The sequence below is a fragment of the Amblyomma americanum genome, chromosome 7 (assembly GCF_052857255.1).
Source record: "Amblyomma americanum isolate KBUSLIRL-KWMA chromosome 7, ASM5285725v1, whole genome shotgun sequence".
In the NCBI taxonomy this organism is placed as follows: domain Eukaryota; kingdom Metazoa; phylum Arthropoda; class Arachnida; order Ixodida; family Ixodidae; genus Amblyomma; species Amblyomma americanum.
In genome coordinates this window covers 84,788,314-84,811,036 of record NC_135503.1, presented here as the reverse complement: position 1 = coordinate 84,811,036, position 22,723 = coordinate 84,788,314, and the positions used below count along the sequence as shown (strand labels likewise).

The window sequence follows — 22,723 nt, the reverse complement described above, 5'->3', positions numbered from 1 at the left end:
TGATTCAACGCCTTTCTGCTAATACGGTCCATCGCCCTAGACAAGGAGAACAACATATGCGTTGGCTGGAGGTTGCGTAGTCGTTAGCATGATCGCTCGGCTGCGGAACCAAAGGATGGTGGTTCGACTCCCATCACGCCAAAGTTTTTTCTTGTCGAGTTGAAGAGCTCAACGGACGGACTGACGGACGAGAACTTGACCATTAAAACCTTTCGCCTTAAAATGACTTTGTAGCCTTGTGTCAGCACAATCAGAACTGCTAAAAAGACTGCATCGCCGGTGATCGCTCATGAGTGGACTTTGCAGCCGCGCCTGGCACCCCGTGATTATATTCATGTTTTCGAATGTAGTACTTAACACTGCAATTTTTAAAAGTAACTCGCGTGGGTTATTGGTGAAGTTCGGTCCCCACAGTTTTTTTTCCATGTTGTTGTGGGAGGTCACAAGTTATTTTAACGCGAAAGCGTTAACGCGCTCATGTCGCAGAAAATCCGGTCTCGGCGTTGTAACACGAAAACTTCGACATAAGAATCTTGTGAAGATACGGGCAACCAAACAGAAGTCTTTCAGACTGCGTGGCTAGCACCACGCGCAGAACACGTTACGAGGGCTGGTTGGTGCGAACTGAATGAAAGTGGACCTATTGAACGCGTTGAGGTCTATGACTTCGTGAAGTGTCCCTTTGATTGATGCGCACATGAGTATTTTTGAGTATGTGAATTTTGAAAAGAGTACACGGGCGCCTTAGCGTTTCGCCTCCATAAAAACGCAGCCGAACCCTACCGCGGCGGATGCGTTTTTATGGAGGTAAAACGCTAAGGCGCCCGTGTGCTGTGCGATGTCAGCGCACGTTAAAGATCCCCAGGTGGTCGAAATTATTCCGGAGCCCTCCACTACAGCACCTCTTTCTTCATTTCTTCTTTCACTCCCTCCTTTATCATTTCCCTTACTGCGCGGTTTAGGTGTCCAACGATATATGAGACAGGTACTGCGCCATTTCCTTTCCCACAAATCCAATTATTATTATTAATATTATTATTATTATTATTATTATTATTATTATTATTATTATTATTATTATTATTATTATTAAGACCCGATAGAAATCGCGTTCATCTATAAAAAGCATTTCAATTGACTGCCATGAGCTGTCGTAAAGCAGCGCTATCTATGTTGCAGAGAAGAAAGTAAATTCAAATAGCGTATCGTATTCAAATACGATACGTGGTATAATGGCTGTGTTCTTTATGAGACTGGGTTTATGGATTTCTACGTTGCAAAGCAACTCAGGCTATGAAGGACTCCGCAGTGGAGGGTTTCGGTAAATTCGGCGACATGATGTTCTTTAACGTGCACCGACACCTCACAGGGGTTGTGGATTTGAATTTATAGGACCGGCAGAAGAAACCTTTCAAGAAATCAACTGCTCCGAACGCAGAGCCCAACAACATGATGGTTCCGTCCATGTGGGCTGCAGCGCGGGCGCAACCATTCGCGTCCTCTTCGGACTTCGGACGGGCAAGCAGCGGCGATCGCACCTGTATGCGTCATGTTTTGTGTGGTTGCCAACCATTGCGATGGCATGGAGCACGTACCGCCTGAGCGCCGGTGACGTGCGCATTCTTGAGCTGTTATGGTCAACGATTGTGACGCCAACGTAGATGCAGAACTTCATTACAGCCTCTCTGCCTCAAATTATAATTTTCGGGAAAAGAAATGGCGCAGTATCTGTGTCACATCTCGGCGGACGCCTGAACCGCGCCGTAAGGGAAGGTATAAAGGAGGGACTGAGAGAATATAGGAAGAAAAAGGAGCCGTAGTTGAGGGCTCCGGAGTAATTTCGATCACCTAGTGTTCTTTAACATGCACTGACATAGTACGGCACACGGGCGCCTTTGCGTATCGCCTCCATCGAAATGCGACCACCACGGTCAGGTTCGCACCCGGGTGTCACCACTTCGCGCACTTTTGCGTGCGCTCCCAGACGCCATTAGAGCGTGTGGGGGTAGTGATCTCGGTCAGAGGAGATGCCCTCGACTCAGCGTGGCAAGCTCAGCCGGAGACCAGCTACCCAGTGAGAAAAGGGTTGGTCGTTTGGTGCCCAGCTTTCGCCGGTCGCAAGTCAGAAAATGGGACGGAGCCAAAGGTTCACAAAAAAACAAGGTTTATACAGCTAAGAGACGATACAGAGAAATTTACAATCACTCCTAGGAGCACATACAAAGTGATTCACAAATACAATGCCACTCGTGCAAAGTAACAATAGAGAGAGATAACAATTCAACAAAATCTTTGCACCGCTAGTGCACTAACAGAGAGATACAGAGAAAACAAAACACAATTTGTTCACCGGGCACTGCGACAGTCCGACGACCTGCGGAGCTCGACGGGGCCGTCCCGCAGGTTGGCACACGTTTCCTCGCTGGGCCGGGCTGGGCGAGTGGTGTTCTCCCGGAAGTCGAGCGGGCGCGCTTCTCGGAAGCTTGAACGGCGGCTCAGGCTAACAGACAGCGGCTGAAGCCCCTCATTTACAGGCGCAGTCCGCGTCTGTTTGTTATCCGCGCCAGGGCAGGCGCGCACATACACGCCGCTTCAAATGCACAAACTCATTCTCCTTCTTGCGCCGTGCGCGCGACCCCATTTGTCAAGCGCGGAAACCACCGTCCAGAAACATCTAGGTCATTCTCGGGGCGCTGAGTCACCGGCGCAGGAGCGAAGGGGAGGGTTATCACTTTAGCGCGCTCAAGGTTACCTTCTTTCTGTCGACAACGAGCAAAAACTTCTCCGACATTCGAGTTAAATCGACGCGGCGCGCGGCCATGCCCCTCTCGGCGCCGCGCCGGCGAGCTGAGTAGCAGCAGTACACAAAGCTACGCTCTCTCCAGAGGTCCTTCCAGGCTGTTTTGTTTTATTTTACCGCGCGCGGGCGCGATTTCTCAGGCGCAGCGCCGGTATTTTTCGATAACGGGCCGAATTTTGTGACACTGCCTCTTCCTTTAAGAATACTGCGCAACAGTATTCACAAAACACAAAATTCGTGCCCACATACTTGCGCTCACAAACTCAATGGAGAATGCCAATATACAGCCATCACTAAAACGATGTCTCGACGCACATAAAACTTGACAACTGTCAATATTCACTTTAATACATGCCGCAGCTCGGCAACGCATCAGCATAACACAGGGAGGAAGCGCACAAGTTCAAGGTATTCCTGCGCCTATATTTTCACATTCGGCGTATGGAGTCGGTTCGGGATAAAGTTGCCCCGCCCGAGATTTCGGAAACCTTTGTGGCTTGCTTTCGAACGCGACTCTGCATTTTCTTCCGCACGCGCGTTCTGCTCGTTTTCCTCTTTCTACAGAGGTTCGTATTCCTAACGCGGTGCTGGCTCTGCTTCCTACTGGTACTCCTCTGTGTGTTTCTGCTCAGATTTCGAGCACTTCCTCTTTTCCTTCGGCTAGCGCGTCTGTTGTGAAAAGATTTTACGCCAGTTCGCTCATGACGGCTATAGTTGTCGTGTGTTTCTTCTTGCATGCGCGCGCTTTTCTGTATGCGCTTACGCTTCCACACAGAGTCCCTTCTGAAAGTTAGGCTCGTTCGTCTCAGGTTCTTTTCCACTTTGCTGCGACGTTCGTTCAGCTTGATTGCACCCAACTGAGGTGTCTTCACCTTTGTTCTGTTTCTTTCCAGTTTCTTCCTGAATTTTCTCCAGTGCTCCTGCTTCTCGTATTTACCCGCTTCGGTGGTGTCCGGCACGCTTCTTCTTTGTACTTCCTTCCTAATTTTTCTTCGGGGCAAGCCCGTTTCGTTTTCATTTGCATCATTCGAGCTACGTTCTTGTGATGAAGCCACTGTTTCAGTTAACTTTTGTTCTTCATGGACTGAATTTCCACTTCTCGATTCCTTCTGTTTTCTCTTGTTGGCTTTTTCCTCGTGCCAAGTGCTCGGAGCACAAATCTTTAACCATTGGAGACGCATTCTCTTTGTTTTCAATTCAGCTTCCGGTGACTCGTTCTAGGGCTCGTCGGTTTCAGTGCAATCGTGCTTCAGTGTTTGTACTGCACTTTCTCCTTTCTCACGGTCGCTACTACAAGAATCGGGCATGCAGCACTCTGACTTCTTGGTGAAGCTTCTGCTTTCTTCCTCAACTTCAGGTGCCTTCCCTGAGGTGCCCTCTGATTGAATCGCCAGGCTGGCCGTCTCTTCAGTGCCTACTATCTCGGTAGTAGCTACACTATCACTTTCCTGAGGAAGTGACACTCTCGTCTGGTCCTCAGTCTCTTTAATTTCGGCAGCGGGAACAGGCTGTTCAACCAAACTGTGACCAGTGGAGCTAGCTACAACACCTTCTATGTCTGCGGGTGGATCAGGCTCGTTATTCCTGCACATGTTCTCGCCAGGGGCTAAAAAATAGGACTCCGTGTTCTCAGCCTTCACTTGTACTTGCGTCGCCGCTTCTAGTGTAGACCTCTTCTCTGGCGACCTTTCTTCCGTTCTGGGAGTGAGAGTTTCGTCAACCACGTCGGTTGACCATATCTCTGGGTCGTTCGACGATCTCGCCCTTGATGTTACCCAGGATTACGTCATAAAGTGGGAACTCCATGCATAGCGCTGTCACTTCTCCGGTGAAGTACGGAGTTATCAGGTGCACTATGGCTTCAGGGAACAGTTTAGCGGAACCATCCACGAAATACACAGGGCTCATCTCTCCAGTGTGTTCTTCATTGGTAACCATTTATCGTTTGATGAAAACACCGGTGCTTCCTGTGCTTCTCAGAACAGAAACCGAATTTCCCCAAATTTTTCCGGTCAGAACCGGCATTCCCTCAGTGACAGACCTTGATCTGAAGCGCGAAATGGTGCATAACACTGGACGTTACTCCCAGTACACCTGTTCTACGTGGTCGGCGCTAACATTTTCCTCCTCTATGTCGTACGAAGAGGCACAGGCATGCGATACCGTTTGGAGTGGTTTCCCTAGATTTGGACACGCCGCAGCTTTGTGTCCCATATCTCCACACTTGAAACAAACAGCCATTTGCTGGCTACGTTGCTACGGCAATCCGAGGCGTAGACTCTTGCGCTCCTGCCTCTTCTTTTGCCTTGAGCTATGAGCTGAAGCTCGCTCTTACTCCTCTCTTCATTATTCCTCATAACGGGAATCTCTTTACCTCGTTGAAATTCTCCTCCTGGTTTCACTTCGAATTTCACTGCCTCTCTTTCGGCACCTTCTCTTTCTTCGGCACCATAACGTGCTCTTCTCCTTTCTCTGTGCGCTTCTTCTTGCGCTTTCTTAGCTTCTGGAGCCATTTCTCTTTCTCTCTCGGCGGCTTCTCTAGCCATCTTTCTCTGTTTCCATTTTTCTTTTCGTTCTCACTCTCCCCCTTCTATTTCCTGCTTCACCCAATCCGCAATCTCGGATTCTTCCAGGCCCCGCTGACGACCCAACTTAAGAATATCTCTTAGATCCATTTTGAAGTCCCAGCGGTTCAAGCCCCAAGCACCGCTCAACTCTGGCAGCCCTATCAAACGGCCTCTGCGCGGCACCTCACAATATCGCTCTGCTGCTAAACACTCGTTTACGACCTCTTCGTAAACTCCTTCCGAGTCTTCCTGCGTTCTCTGAGCTCAGAAAGCACCAAACGTCCTGTCGTGGACGCCAGAATATTTCACCACTTCGCGCACTTTTGCGTGAGCTCCCAGACACTCCTAGAGCGTGTGGGGGTAGCGGTCTCGGTCACAGAGGAGATGCCCTCGACTCAGCGTGGCAAGCTCAGTCGGAGACCAGCTACCAAGTGACAAGGGGGTTGTTCGCTTGATGGCCAGCTTTAACTGGTCGCAAGCCAGAGAATGGGTCGGATCCAAATGTTCACAAAACAAAACAATGTTTATACAGCTAAGAGACAATACAGAGGAATTAAAAATCACTCGTACGAGCACATGCAAGGTGATTCACAAATACAATGCAACTCGTGGTAAGTAACAATACAGAGAAATAACAATTCAAGAAAATTGTTGCACCTATAGTGCACTAACAGAGACAAACAAAACAAAGCACATTTTGTTCACCGGGCACTGCGACAGTCCGACGACCTGCGGAGCTCGACGGGGCCGTTCCGCAGGTTGGCGCAAGTTGTCTCGCTGGTCCGGGCTGGGCGAGGGGTGTTCTCCCGGGAGTCGAGCGGGCGCGCTTCTCGGAAGCTTGAACGGCGGCTCGGTCTAGCAGACAGCGGTTGAAGCCCCTCATTTATAGGCGCAGTCCGCGTCTGTTTCTTCTTCGCGCCAGGGCAGGCGCGCACATACATGCCGCTTCAAATGCACAAACTCGTTTTCCTTCTTGCTCCAGGCGCGCGACCCCATTGGTCGAGCGCGGAAACCACCGCCCGGAAAAAATCTAGGTCATTCTCGGCACGCTGAGTCACCGGCGCAGGAGCAAAGGGTAGGGGGGTATAACTTTAGCGCGCTCAAGATTACTCGCTTTCCGTCGACAACGAGGAAAATCTCCGACATTCGAGGAAAATCGATGCCGCGCGCGGCCATGCCCCCCTCGGCGCCGCGCCGGCGAGCTGAGTTGCAGCAGTACTAAAAACTACGCACTCTCCGGGGGTCCTTCCTCGCTGTTTTTGTTTTATTTTGCCACGCGCGGGCGCGATTGCTAAGGCGCAGCGCCGTTTTGTTTCGAAAATGCGCCGAAATTTGTGACACCGGGTAATCCGTATCATTAGCCGAGTGCGCTAACCACTGTGCCACTGTCTTTTCCGTTTCACTCCAAACTTCCTCTCTCTTCTCACGGCGTAGTTGAGGTGTTCACTTACATGTGAGACAGTTACTGCGCATTTCCTTTCCTGTAAAATCACAATCACAATGAAGACGCACTACGACCAATTCAGGAAGCAGCGTCACTGCAGCCTGTTCGTGATCTCTTCGGGTGGGGAATGGGCTGTTTTGAGAGGCCTCCTTGAGACTCCGAGCGATTTGTCCGACGGACAAGGGGTCGCGCCGAACGGGAGGTGGCTTTCAGTGGACTTCCTGGCAGCGCTGAAACACGCACTCACGTACCACTCTTAAACGTGAAGCTTAAGTGTACTCCAATTTTTTTAGTATGAAATTGCTGTGGAGGCGCCAAAAAAAATTCCCGGATGTTGTAACGGTAAACATGATTTAATTTGGAACAGTGCCTCCGAGATTATCACAGACGAAACTCAGTTAAAAAAAAGGTATAAAAAGCCTTCAAGCCTAGCTTATCGAAATCGAGACAAACCTTACTTCTCTTCAGCTGTTTAAGGCGTAGCCAAGTCATCAGACCATCTTGAAATACGGCTTAAAAGAGGGGCACAAGTAATGAAGAACAAGATCAGAAAAGCAGTTCACACGCAGCGTGCTTAAGGTGTTGTTGAGGTTCATACAAGCGGAACAACGCAAAAGACGACAGACACGAAGAAAGATGGGCACAGGTCGTGTCTGTCTTTTCGCGCTGTTTAGTCCGTATGAACCTTTGCCATCTCGCCTAACTCAAAATTCTGCTATGTTCATGAGTTAGGTGTTAACTCTATTAAAATTATTTGTCTGTCAGATAAGACAGCTCCAAGGCGCGAACTTGCAGCATTTAATAAATTTTTTGGATTGCATCGAAAATATGTCCGTCATTCGAAAGACTTTGAAGTTGAAGAATTTTCGTCTGAGAAGGCGTCTTATTGGCAATCCGTGACCTCGATGCGCTAGAAACAGTTGCAGTCATCTCTAAGAAATCACGTTAAGAGGTACAAGGTTTCATATAGACAGCAAATCATGGTAAGACAAGACATACACATGAGATGAGGTAAACGGGCGTGCAACTAACTTGCAACAGATTTTATTGCCTTCAAAGCAAAAGCTTATGCAGTTAATGTTAAAAATCAGGTAAAATAAACTTCAGCAAAGCTTACCTCTTGAGAAGAGGGATGCAAGCCAAGTCAGGGCTCCTGCCGTGCGAAATACTCGAGAAATTTTGTTTTCAAATAATGCACAGAAACCGATGTATTACTCACGAAGGCATCATCGGTTCTATTTATGTGGAAAGCCTCCAAGAGCCTACATGCTATTGTGCTGCGGCTCCTGCCTACAAACTTCATGTTCACTAGTAATGACTGGCAACATAAGCATTAATTGCAGGAGGCGGGCAAGCTCGGTCCCTTTTGTAGCCATAGTACTTTTATAGCCATAGATATAACCAGTGTTTGCTCCGTTGCGTGGTTATTAACACAGAGGCCCGCCTGACCAGTAGTTATGTAGTCATAAATTGAATTTCAGCGTTCACGCGCCTTTCACTCTCCTCTCGTCCCTTTTTTGCGCGCTGAAAGTTCAGCACTCTTGCGCCGGATCCCCATCGGGGGAGCTACGCGGCTTACTGGCCGCGGCCATGATAGCTGCGTGAATGTAACCGACAGCCATCTCTGAACTGCTATGCGCAGGAGCATGCGACGGGAGAGAGCACTAGCATGAAAAAGACGCCGGAAAAGGGCCGCCAACTTTTTCGTGTGATTGTGCGTTATCTGCTGCGTGTAGAAGTGTACCATTTGGCTCAAATGTTCATGGACACAGAATGAAGTGATTGAGTTAGTTTATCTGCTCTCCTGGTTAGACCAGTGCCCCTTTAACAAAATCTGTCTCATGTTGTGTGATGCTGCTTCCACTATTCAAAGGGCTTCGCTCACTAACCACTCGCCTTTGCCCTCCACACGCCAGAATCCTCCACTCATCGCTTAACAACCGACGTTAATAACCAGAGGGCACGTAGGAAGACTATTTAGGAGTGGAAACTCCGCTGTTTGCGGCGACCTGAAAAGGTCACAAGCCAGCGGAGCCACTATCACGCTGGCGGCGCCTGGCAGCCTGGAAAGAAATTACAGCCGTTTCGGTGGCCAAGGCAACCGTTCGAGCGTGCTGCGCCCGTTCGGCCGCGCGCGCCTGACTTCTATTGAGGGCACTCTCGCGCGCTTCTTTTCCGCTGGTAGTCCAAAGAGCAACTGGTGCTACGCTTCAACCATTTGAGCACAGTAAAAAACAAAACGCGTTCTTTTCTATGACCGCTATAAGATGATCTGTAGCTTCTGGTTGTACGCAGGGCTTTTGTTTGACATCCGCGCGATGACTTTGATTGGATGGGGGTAAGCGCTGCTGGCATTCGTCGAAGGCAAACATGCCTTCACATTTGTCGAGCATGTGACCACGCTAAGTTTCATCTGTTGGAGGAGAACGCGAGCGTCGTACGGCACAGCGTTCATGACTACACGTCAGCCGAGAAGGCAACAACTTCTCATCTTGCTCACCTTCTCCCTGCAGCACTTGTAACCGCTTTTGCAATTTCGAACAAGACACCTGGGTCCCATCTTTGTCTAGAAAATTCCAAAGGAGGCCGCACTGCGCGTAGCAGCGCTCTTAGTATTACGGCCCTCGAGCAGACACCGAGAAGAGCTGTTGCTGTTTGACTTAAGGGCGTAGAAATACAACGTCACGGAGTGCCCGCTGAAGCAAACACCCGTGTCGTCTGCTTGTCATCTGCTTTGAGCGCGCGCCGCCAGAGAGCGCGTCAGAGCAACGCCACCTAGAAGACTCATGGGGAATTCCAACCGCATGCCCGGAGCGGTCTGCACGCTTTGTGACAGAGCGCCTGAATCCGGCGCAGAGCGCGCGACCTGAAATTGCGATTGGAATACACTTGCTCTGGCCAGAGCAAGCAGGCCAGAGCATGTAAGGCGCCGCTACCGCCGCTGAATAAGAACGTTACGCAAACTTCCGGTCGGATCCGCCGATTTCGGCGGAGCAGTCCTGACTGCTCCACGGAGCAATCTCGGCTCGGCAACCGCTCCCTGTCTACGATTGGAAGACGCGATCCGTGCCTCAGATCTGCGTTTGGAAGACAGTTGCTCCGAAAATAGCAGAAAGTGTTGCTCCCGAAGTGCTCCACCTCTGCGATTGGAAGTCACCATCAGTCTTCTGTCTTCTAGGTGGTGTTGGCCGGAGCCGCCTGCCCGGGCGCTGCATTTTTTTCCGCTGCGGCTTCTACGACGCGCCGCATGGCGCCGCCACTGCATACGGCCCCGTCGGCGCCCACAATTGTGATATCTGGTCGCCTGCGCTCGCTCGCGCTGACGGAAGTTTCACCTCCTAAATAGTCTTGCTCCGTGCCAGAGGGCCTCCCGCAAACATCCACCCACTTTCACCTTTCAGAAGGCCGTCATTCACCCACCCACGTTTGCTCTCCACAGAACTTCACCGTCGAGACTCCGCCTCCCTCCACAATCAGTTCCACCTTCGTCCAACGGAAGATGTACCCACCACCAAGCATCACCCAACCCTCTAGAAACCGCCAACATCCACTTACTTCTTCCCTCTAGACACCTCTACACATAAAAAGTCGACGTAGCACTCGAATGAAATATCGACGGCGAAATGGATTTCGAAGACGCAGTTGGAAGGCGATCATAGTAGAACCGCAACGTACAACAGACACTGCTAACTTAGCATTGTCAAATCAAATCATGTGTTCACCTGTCTATTTTTTTTTTGTTCAAAGAAAAGCAGAAAGATTCAATGGGCCACACTTTATTTAGTGTCCTGACATCGGCCGACGTTCAATCGCAAACGTTGACAATGGTTTCCGCCATCCATCAATCGCAAAACTTTCGGTAAGTATGCAGAGCTACCTTTCTCAGAAACTTGTTGCGAATACCATTATTCTGCGCACTAAGCTATCTGTTTTACCAATAAAATTTGTGCCTCAAAATAACTTTATTTGGCATTTAATAAATTTGCAGTCTACTTATTTTAGAGCCTTTAAAGACTGTTCCAACAAACTGCGGACGACACACCTGTCCGCTAACAAAGGAAGTAATTCACTTGTAATACACCTTAGCTTACTGTATCAAAAGGCTTAGGCGTCCAAAAGGTCTCCAGAATTTTCTCTTTCAGGTCATTCTTGAATTTTGCTGAATACTTTTATATGGTATTCTAAGTCCCCTGAGCTGAACATTACTCAATACGCTGGCTAAACTCGTAATTGTGGCCTCTGGTTCTCCTGTGCATACTCGCACTGCTTGAGAATATATTATAAGAACTTGTGCTTAAATATATTAATTTTCTGGCCAAGGAAACCGTGCACCATGGTTTACATGCCTCCTAAATGCGCAGACATAAGAAAACGCTACACGTTATTCTGTTCAAAGTGCAGTCCGGCCTTCCCTATCGCAATTTAAGAAACATTTTTTGTCTATAAGGGCGCGCAGCACCGTCAGCTGCAGTATTCACCTATCACAGCTGGCAGTTTACGTTTTTAACGCGGGAAATATGTCAAATTTCAATAACGTGATCCGTCTACTTTTGTTAGCGGTTCTACGTAATTCTTTTTAATACATGCCCGGTAAATCTCCCCTAAATATGAAAGAAAGGCACAACACCTGCTGTTTAAGGTGCAGTTTCATTGCCACTAATGCTCCCTCTCTGCTCTTCGTAATGCAATCCTTCGAAAAGCCGTAAATAAAAATGCGCACGCACGCAGTCAAAGGGAAAAGAATCGGCGACGGTTTGGCTCTTTTGTTTCGAATATGGCACATATAACGGTAAACACGCTCATCCCCTGTTTCCAAGAAATAAAAATTCTAAGGCTGGTCGAATACATTCCGTGGTGAACTGTGGCTCTCGTTTCGTAACGGGAAAAAGGAGATGAGCTATTGAAAGAGGCACACAACTTTCCCACGAAATTTCGCTTATGGTTTTCGTACTAACCTGTTTTGTATGTTCCCTACTGCCCCACCTCGCGATGCATCGCGTCATCACAGCTAATTATTTCGGAGCTGGCTCTATGCTATACTGCATAAAATAAGCAGAATAAAAAAAAGAAATCAAATTATGTAATATATTAGCTTGTTATATGAAAGGTAGAAAAAAAAAACCGTGGTAGTGCTTTTATTTTTAATGCACCGTCGCTGAAGGCACGCGCAAAACGATCCTTTTTGTTACATTGATTAAAGCCTGCATCCTCAGTGCCAAAATAGCAGGGGTATACTCAATCTCAGAAAGCAAACGTTATCTTAGTATGTTGTATCAATGTGAATACGAAGGCCTTGCTTGCGAGCCAGGTCAAAGTGAAGACCAAACTTCTTTTCATCCCCAAGTGCAACAGTTCAAAAGCGATGATGCGAAGAGCAGGGCATCGTCGCCTCCATGGTCTCTTCTTCCTCGCCACGCTGAGTGTTTCACCCGGTTTGATCCTACACCTCTAGTGAGGCAGAGCTTTTACTTACGCACTTTATCACGGCATGAAATAATTTTTCTTCTTTAGGTAGATAGGAATAATTCAGTCTTAGTCAATGATAGGCTCACAAGCTTTATTATTTTCTGCGGTTATCTTTCAAAAACATGTCTACCAACCTAAAAGCAGAGCTGCGGGTAATTGCCGCAGCCAGCTGAGGAACATGAGAACCGGTTCGAAAAACTTGCGACCAACTAAAGTTCACCGAAATTTTTACACATAAAATATCTTCTATGTACATAGCTGCCAGCAGCTTAAATGACAGAGAAATTGTATTCACAGTACAATGTGAGTTGTGAAAAGATATGAAATACTCATACAATGGTCCAAACTGCAAATCACACAGTTCTGAGTCTGAAATATAAAAAAAAACATAAAATTATTTCGCCGAGCAGAATGACTGTCCAAGCACGTCTACCGCCCTATCCTGTAGTAACAACGGTAAGCATGTTTTTTTTTTGTATTTAAACACAAGAAAACTGTTTAGGATGCCTAATGATAAAGTACTTTCCCGGCTGTTCTGACAGTTCAACGATTTCCCCTAATTCTCGCATTCCTTTATGTCCTGGAGTTCAATGCATGCCATTTTGCGTACAAACAGCTGCGTCCTAGAACTGCTAGAACGCTTTTAAAGGCCTGTGGCAGTGAAATTCCACGAAATATTACTTCCGCTTTCTACTTACCTCTGCATCACACCGCGCTCTGCCTATAATTGGGAAAAACGAAACCAAATTAATTAGCCCGATTCTTCTTCGCGAATAATGCTGTACTTTTGACGTGCAATGAGCTTCGTAAGGCAGGATTAGTATCACAGCTCTCGGCACCGCCGACCACTACAAACTGTGAAATAAAAAAAATTATCTATTATGTAAGGCATACACAGAAATGAAGCTGACGAGAATGTGTCGCCGGGCGTGACAATTAACATAATAAATGCGAACAGGATAAAATTTGTGTCTCTAAAGAATGCAATACCCTGTCTTGTGTACAGTGCCAGTGCTCCTCGTTCAAATGGAATGGTGTCCGTGAGGTGCGTAATTTTCTATCTTGTTTTGGGAAACGATGTGAAGAGAAGCGCAGTGAAGAGTGGCGCCCTATGAATGCCTGTGGGAGAAGAAAGAAAACTTCGTCATGAAATCTGCACATTCTTGCGCTCTGCTACCTACTCGTTCCGCTGACTGAATTAGACTGCAGCAACCAAGCCGCACGGAATCACTGCAATGCTCCACTGCACCATTGCAAGCAGGAAACAAATCTTCAGAAAGTATAACTAGAGGCAAGTTACCACATGCAGCTATGATATTGCAGTGTGGTGAGGTAAATGCAGCATCGTCTTGCTGTGTAGTTGAACTGTACACCGTTGGCCAAAAAGTCCGCATTTCTAAAAAACACGTCAATATTTTATTTGTGTTTTGTTCTAGCTTTTCCTTAATCACTGCGCAACGTCAGCGAGAAAATGTTAGTTCTTTACCTGTGCTTCGGTGAAAATAGTAGCAGACATTACTCTGTTCATTAATGAGCCATACTTGCGGTGCAAATGGACGTTCGTTTTACACCAGTACCCACCTCATTCGGGCTTCGACAGCCAACTTACGCATGATAATAAAGAAAAAAAAACTAGACTTATCAAAGTTTAGATTCATATTTTTTCTATACTTGAGCGATGCAATGCGGTGAAGGTAACGCTATATTCCTAATTTTCTTACGGCAGGCGCTGTATTTCTATACAAGTTTGTTTTCAGTCAAAAGCACAAATCTACTTCTGAGAAGTCGGGTTGCCTCAGACTACTGTAACTGAAATATAAACACGCAAAGAAGGCATTACTGAAGCCAATCTAAGTTTTGTGCCTTGCATGCGCATGCTCTCTACTTCCATGCAGATTCTCATTCTAAACCTTGGGAACTAGGCAGCATTTCCTGCACATTTATTTTACTGAAAGTTTTTGACAGTTTATTCTCCACTCAGAACTAGCGTAGCACATTATTTACATAAAAATACGACATGGCAATGTTTTGCCAAAGTTGTAAAGTACCGCACCTTGAGAAAAGCATCAGAGGTGGCCGTAGCGGCCGGCTCCTGCATTTCGAATAACACGGTCTGGCGGGCTAGTTCATGGTGATCCATATCTGCCAGCAGCGCGAACACGAGCTATCTGCATCTTTTTTGTGATCATGTTGGCGCTGTTGATACATATCGACTGCATTTCGATCTCTAACGAGCTCTAACGCCTCTTTGAGCCGAGGGGAATTGCAACGAGTGCTTTGTCGGTTTCCTTGAGGTCTTGCTCTTTTTATCATCGGTGACACCTCGCGTTATCCTCCTTTTGTTCGCTACCTGAGGCTAGTTACGAGTCGGGTTAGCCGTTCTGGCATTCGTACATCACCAGAAAAAGGTTGGCGATCGTACCGCTATCATTTTCAGTTCCTCCGCGCTTTTTTTTCGAAATGGAGTCTCTTAACGAGAACGCTCAATCCCTTCAATGTTGAGGTTATGAATTAATAAAATAAAGAAAAAATCTCTGCCAACACTGCCTCAGTGTTCCACCTAAGCGCCTTAGCATAGTCCTTGAATGACTACGGCATTTGCTACGGGACCCCCAAGTTTTTAAATCGGTGTGCTCATGAAACGTGGAGAAAACCAAATCCAAATATCGGCGGATGTTTCCTTTGCCGAAACGTTCTTTCTAAGACACAAGCAGCAACATCTACATCATAGATTTTGCGTTATAATTGCGATTTGCAGCCACCTTCGCTATATCCGGAGAATTGCCCCGTTATGTCAGTTATTAAATTGTATAAGCGGGTGCATCACAACACGACAAATCGATTGACGCCATCAATACGCCTTACTCCGAGCCCAGCCCCCCCCCCACACCCCCTCCCCTGCAATCGGTTTCGCCGTAATGGCCGTCTGAAGGTCCTTGGAATGCACGGTTTGGGGGCGGAGAGGTCGTCGGTGCGTATCCCACACATATTATGGGCTTCATCACTATTAGTTATTTTATCCCCAGCGCATACAAAGTCATTCGACGTCCCTTCGAACATTCCGCGTAAAACGGGTGGCCCCCAAATTTTATGCAAATGGTGGTCCCAGGGGTTTCCACTTCGATGCCCGCTATACTGGCACATATATAACGGCCCGAAAGCGTAGGCATCAACTGAGGCGCTACGCGCTCGCTGTTACTATGTAATATAGTGTGGTCACGTGGGTATTGTCTTTGTCAATTTGACCTTCATTCCCGAGAGACGCGTCTTTCACAAACGTAACTAGTAAGAGCTAACGCTCTTGAAATATTACTTCAAAATAATCGTAGAACAACAATCAGCCGACGCCAAAACTTTGCTCGCGCCACTGAACTTTGAGAAGTACGGCTGTCGTTAATTAACAGTACATAGCATTTCGTCCATAATTTGTAGTCAGTCTTAGATATATTAAAAAAAATAAATAGTTGCCAAGAAATTAAAATCAGGGTAATTGTCTCATTTCTCCATGGTCCTTACATCCGTGCCGTAAGGTACTGGAGGAAGGTGGGAGAGAAACAGTAAGTATTATTAATTGGTTTTTGGTGGAAAGGAAATGGCGTAGTATCTGTCTCATATATCGTTGGACACCTGAACCGCGCCTTAAGGGAAGGGATAAAGGAGGGAGTGAAAGAAGAGAGGAACAAATAGGTCCGTAGTGGAGGACTCCGGAATAATTTCGACCACCTGGGGATCTTTAACGTGCACTGACATCGCACAGCACACGGGCGCCTTAGCGTTTTTCCTCCATAAAAACGCAGCCGCCGCGGTCGGGTTCGAACCCGGGAACTCCGGATCAGTAGTCGAGCGCCCTAACCACTAAGCCACCGCGGCGGGGCAAACAGTAAGTAGAAAGGGGCTGCACTAAACGGATGCCGAATAACTTGGAAATACTAGTGATCTTGAACGTGGACTGAAATCGCACAGCACACGAGTGCCTTTTGCATTTTGCCTCCACGCAAACGCGGCCGCCGTGGTAGTGTTCGAACCCGGGAATTTCAGCTACTATGTTTCAAAGCCGACCTCGAAGGCTTTAAACCAACTCGAACGCGTAGACCCATAAGAGGATGACTTATCTAATAAATGTCTTCCTGTATGCCCCATAGCTTGTCACTGAATGAGACGTAAGTAATTGTTAGACGCTCGCTGCAAGCAGCACATTCTCTCGCTCTTCTTTCTGCACTCATCTTGCGTACAGTGAAGACAAACATGTGTACTGGAAAGCGCTTGCTGCTGAGAGCACGCTGACATCAAACTTTGCATCAAAGTTTGCGGCAGTATGAATGCACTATGTGTAAACAGTATGACGTTGACTTGCAACACTGGGCGGTGTCACCCGCTGTCGCCAGGTTTTCTCGCCAGACAGCCTCCCTCCTCTATGGCACTGCCCCTGTCAGTCATCATTTCACGCCTGATTGCCCACGTTGCTATTCGAATACCTCAGCGTGCTTCGGCGTTTTAAGTCTTAGTAGGTTCTTGCTTGACGAACAATGTATTTTTTTTTTAATTTGTGACACCCAAGAGTCACATAAAAAGGTACTCTAGGTGTGCTAGGAAAGAGTAATCGTCCTCTCATGCAAGAACTCCGAATGAACTAATGCCGTCCGGGCATAAGAATATATTCCGGTACTATAGCGCGAGCCCTGGATGCTTATTTAATGATAGCGAGTGCATGGACGCCACCACAGGCCTATCAAAGGAATTGAATAAAAGAAGTTTTGTTGTCGCTAGCTCGCATATGGTTTTTTCTGGAAAAACAAGAGCATAAGCAAAAGACAAACCACTAAGAGGGGAAAACCACAAGCGCCATCTTCTTTTGTTTGGCGCTACTAGTGATAAGTGCTTGCCTCCTCCTGATAATGTAATTTGTTCACACTTTACCCCCCATGCTCAAGCACAAGCAAAAACCGCTTGTAACCACTTTGAAAGCTAAGGCGCTTGTCAACTCAAAAAATCTTACTCGGCGCTGTAGAGAGAAGAAAAGAAGTGCTAATACTGTCTTTAACATTTTTTTCAACACATAAAGCGCTTCCCAGGCCGGCCGCGTGTGCTGATTTTTTCCTTCTTCCGACAATCGACGTCTCTTCCAAACGTGGTGCACACCCGCAACAAGCGTTGAGATGGGACACTGAATGTGTGCAGTTCTCTTCATTGTTCGTTACTGTTCTTGTATGTTTACCGAAGCCCTCATTAATGCGTTGTAGCTCTCATAGCAGCGCATGTGGCTGTCCCTTTCCATGGTGTGTGTTTTGCTTGCACTCACCTCCTCGTTCGGCTATGTAAGAAATCGGCAATAGAATACGAGACAAAGGTGTTCACCGACCTGATAATTTATGTTTGGCGCCTCGAGGACTGCAACTAATCGCATAGGACCAGGACGCTGTCCTTGCGATGTTGTATGCGGCTCTTAATTCGCTCGGCACACTGCAAGGAATAGTGCAAAAAGGTACTTTTGAGACGTTTCCATAATTATAAAACCTAATATCTCAGCAAAGACCAGCATCCCAGTCATTCCTTTTCATTTTTTACCTTTAGCTGCGTTTGACCCGGTCTGTAAGCAACTCAGGTAGCGGACATGGAAGAAAATAATGATTTACAGATAAAATTACGCAAGTAAACGCCCTGCACAAACGCCTCTGCAGGGCATAAGCAGATTGTTTGCGGAATTCAGTGCCACGAATAAATCCGTATGTTCTACAAACCGCGCCACTGATGATTTGCTAGCACTTAAATCTGCTTTGGGCATTGGCTACGTAGTTTGTTTTATTAATCCTACTATTTTAAATTTTCCCCAGCATTCTGTGAAAAGCAAATATGACGACGACAATAGGTTTTTTTTAGATATTCCTGGAGTGCGCACATTGTATCAATGCTCGAGATTGAACGCAGAACCTTTCATTTCAACTTCTAGAAACACACCCCACTTTTAAACTGAAAATCTACATTTCGAAGAAGCCCCCAAGCTTTAATCCCTACGGCAATAATACTCGAATGACAATTGTTATCAAATTATCCATACCACTGAAATTCGCAACCACGTTTCAAATTCCTGCTTCTTAGATCTGTGGTGCTAGTTTTGTCCATAGAAAATAGCAATACCCCGGCGTTGACTTTCGTTGAAATGTAATTGCAACATTCAGTAAAGAAATTAACGCGAAAAACAAAGACAAAGGGCAACAGAGGAGACACATGAGACAATTAACAAGCTCTTTGTTTATAAAATCGATTAACATGCGCAAATTTTTTACTACGCTTTATAAGGAACGGTTTGCTACACGCAACGTAATTCCACTCAAGATCCTTAGATATTAGCCTACCCTGAGCCGACTGCAGTCCTCTTCACTGGATGTGCACAAAATGGAAATGCTGAGCCTGGGTCAAGCTCAGGGATTCCTGGGTGGCGTGAGAGCTGCTGGCGGACGGGTGTTGACAGGAGTGCCAGACACAGCTGACGAGGCAATCTCGGCATCTTCTAGCCTGAGAGTCCACACAAGCCGAGGCGGCCTTGGCTGGCTGCCGGCTATCGGATCACTGAGAACCTGCCACACCAGGCGAGCCACTCGCTGCGCAGGTGGCGGTTTGCAGTCTTCGGCCCGCACACGAAGCTTCAGCGGCCGGCCGTCTGTGAGCCGGGTGCGTAGGCCACAGTACGAGACTCTGTAAGAGAGATAGGTTTAAAAGTATGCCTTATTTGTTTTATCAAATCTAAGAAGAGCACGTGACGCCAAACTAGGGCCTTCCAGGATCGAGTTTTGCTCGCCGCACAAACTTCCACTAAGAAAATTAATGCTTCCACAGTTCTATGCTCTTACACTGATGTCATCACAGCTCTACGTTAAAGTAGCGGACATTTGCCCAGGTAAAATTTATTGCTACTTGTGCAATAAAAATATGTTTAGTTTCTTGTGTATAGCGTATAAGCTTTTCTCATTTTTTTCTTCTCACATCAATTTTAACGCTTGTTATATCACTCTTCGCATGGTATTGCTGATCGAGTGTTGCTTAATTTTCGTTGCTTATAATTTCTTTTGATAAAAAATTCTGTTGCTATCCCCCTCACCCTTGATAGAACACTTAAACAAAACTGCTGTTCCGGGCCGAGTTTAATTAGGAGTTTTTCGAGTGCAGTTTCAGGCCTTAAACCGGCTTTCTAAAAACACCATACAGCTAATTTCCTTCATTCGTATTTTTAATAATTTCGATTCACAGGCAAGGCAGGAGCCAATGATAAGAACCTCATAATTTTAGTTTGAAAGCCCAGATGTGTCTTCACAGATAGCGGCCCGGAGAACTACTGTGCATTAAAAAGTGTAACATATCAACCCACAAAACCTTCGTTGAATGCTGCCCTATTTTCCCCTAAAAATTAAATACAGAAAGCAGAAATTCAGAACAAACACATTAGTTATTGTAATGATACGGGAGAACGCGAAATGCGAATATGAGAAAGAAACAAAGAATTGCTGTGTGAAAAGTTCAGTGGATGGGCGTCAATTTGCTCTTCATGTCAAGAATAAAGATTGAGGCCTGTACCAAATCTCTTAAAGTACGTTTCGCGTACATTGTCCTGTGTCCTTGCTAGCAGCATGCATCAGAGTACGTGTTAATAAAATACTCCAGCGATTCTTAGTCTGTTCTCTCTTGCACAATTTCCTCAGTCCCTTTTGTTACGATTTTATTCACGCCCCTATCGTGATGGGGATGCATGTGGTACCAGAGGGGCCTGTTCACATGTCGCCATGGCTAACGTTACCTCACGCTTCTAGGTTATATGCCCAACGCATACTCCGTCGCTTCTCCACTTCATTCCGCCCATCAATCATAACATCACAGCGAGAGGCTCCCTTCTTCTCGGTGCAGTTTGCCGAAACTAACAACAGGGTTGAACAGTACTCACGTATACCCAAAGCTGTCAAGGACGGCCACCTTGTCAATGAACCAGGAGTCTTTTCCTCCATAGATCCATCCGCGATATTTGGTGTATTTGATCACTACTCTTGTGATGTTCACAACAGCCGGGTGAGCAGCGACAAGAACTTTCTCAGCTTGGCCCCCTCGTAATTCTTGCGAATCGCTTGGGAAAAAAAGAAAATAACGGTAATTAGTTTAGCAGAAGAGCTTCGCCTTGGAATTTTAATAAGGAAAAATTTTAACGGCAGAATAACGATGCCGCCGGTAGAGAAGAAAAAAAAATCAGCCCCTTGGAGACTTAAAGGCAAATATTAGAATATAGTTAATACCTTTACTAGCTAAGAGGATTCGCCTGTTTTTCTATGTACGCCAACACAAGTAATAATATGCCGCAGAAAGCTTCCTTAAACCTCCAAACCTTTACATTTAAAATATAGTGGCTGGTTTCCCTGAAACACCTCGCATATCGGAACCAAGGAGGAAGAGAGATTTTCAAACCCCTTGAAGTTAAAGAGAAGGGCGAAACTGTATTAGCATTTCATCGATCACTGTCTATCTAAATGAGGTGGGCGTATATTGCCCCTGAATAAATTTTGCCGCGCCATGATCGTTTACCTATGACCATTTTGCATTTTATTGCTTCATCCCTTGGCACTCCATGCATATATGCTGTCGGGGACAAAGTTAGTCCCCCACCCCTGCAAGTCTCGAGCCGTGCCGCCCTAATACCTCCCTGCGCGCCGGAACAATCTGGTTATGCTATGATCCGGGCTCGACACGAGGGTATGCATCATCAGGTGGCGCCCCTAAGCAGCGGTGTTCAGAGCTTGGGTCAACTACCTTTGTCCCCGGCAGCCTGCACTTTGCACGGTCAATAAACATTCGCTTGCTAGTCGAAGCTTGTTTGTGTCACTTCGTACTGCGTGCTGTCCCAGTGCATTTAGCGCATATTTGTTTTCTAAATTCTTGTCAATGTGCTGTTTCTAATGGTGGAGGCAATCAACGTCTTAGGGATAGCGATCACGCATGCACCCTCTGCTACAAAATTACTTTCTACCGACGGAATTCTCTTTTTTTCTCTGTGTGCTTTTAGCTAGGTTGGAGGACACAATTCATTCTCAGATATAATAACATCAACGAGAAAAAAAATGTTCAACTCCTGAACTACGCGGATTTCTTCTTGTTTGTACAGTATATAATAATAATACAAATGCCAGGTAGTTTACAACAAGCATCTCACATTACGTCCCAGTGCACACCTTAGTATACGCCTCGTTTCTTGTTTATTATGTATAACTTTAATCCAACTATTTGTAGACTAGCCACAGATGAAAAGCTAAAATGCCCGCTTTAGGAGTTTGTGGCCCTATATCAATATCGAGCAAAAACAGAGACAACGCGTTGTATAATATATATTTTCACTTCTCTTTCACGTGTTGCCCTGGCCAATATTTTTTTCCTTCATCTATTTCCTCAAATACACTTAGGCACATGTTCAAACTTAACTCACGTTAGATCTGCACCAGTCCGGATACTGAAGTTCGTCTGAACTTGAATGTACAAAATAGAAGCTGCCATGGATTTAAAAGCGCCGTAGAATGCCTTGAAGACACTATCCTCTGTAGAAGCTCCACGTTGAAAAAAGCAATGCGAAGGGAACCTCCGCCCACTATTGCCTAAAGGGAGGTGGTACTATTGTTGCAATATTCTGCTGCATGAAGTGCATTAGCCTCACTAGCTGCAGCATCGATTAGTGTCGAAGCTTAATTCTGCTAAGTGCAATCCATTTAACACCTTTTTGATATAAAACTAGTCGGCCTAATTTGAAACTGGACGGAAAGGTAGCATTTTATTTTTTTCCAATACTACTGCAGGCACTGGACGTGGCCAGTGGAACAGTGTTTTCTGAACTTCGTAATGTTCTGCTTGGTCATCCACTCACGTTGTTATGCTGAAAGTCTCGTTGGCACCCGACTCGGCGAATAGTTCAAGCTCGATCTTGCCCCAGGAAGGCTCTTGGCCCATCGAGCTATTCACAAGTAGCTTGTACTGACTTGCTGAAATAAAAAGCCATCGATCAAATATAGCAACAAGTGTCGCTTGGAAAGGGCGTAATAGTGTGGAGAGATTTCGTTTATATGTGGAGAAAGGACATGCGATTTTTTTTTGCGTTGCTCTACGCTAAAGGCTTCAATTGTATACAAATCTTCTAAGCCGCAGGTTCAGTGCCAGTGGTACTTGTAAGGTAAAATTTTTTGAACTTTTATTCTTTTTTATTCCTAACTGCCACCATGCACGTTTCTGTGCTTCGTGCTTTTACTTTTTCTCTGAAGGCGGTAGTAGCCATGTGTTCCCTTTCCGTCGATGCAATTCTCTCCCTTTGTTTACACCGATGGCAAATTGTCGAGAGCTCGCAGTGCAAATGGCTTTTCTCTCAAATTTCAGGGCAGCAAAACTCCGGCGCTATATTGGTGTCTGAAAATAGAGTTCACAACTGAC

General features: G+C 46.5%; 1 protein-coding gene across 1 annotated transcript in view; it reads right to left on the bottom strand.

The window, feature by feature from the left end:
• Positions 1–18,636: 18,636 nt before the first annotated feature.
• The window catches only part of LOC144097298 (pancreatic lipase-related protein 2-like), a 29,675-nt gene continuing 25,588 nt past the window's right edge, over positions 18,637–22,723 (bottom strand). The window contains exons 7-9 of the mRNA XM_077630044.1: positions 22,167–22,281; positions 20,211–20,387; positions 18,637–18,970 (exon numbers count right to left, since the gene is read on the bottom strand). Of these exons, the coding sequence (XP_077486170.1) occupies positions 18,697–18,970; positions 20,211–20,387; positions 22,167–22,281 (566 nt within the window). The 3' untranslated portion in view covers positions 18,637–18,696. The remainder of the gene's footprint in view (positions 18,971–20,210; positions 20,388–22,166; positions 22,282–22,723) is intronic.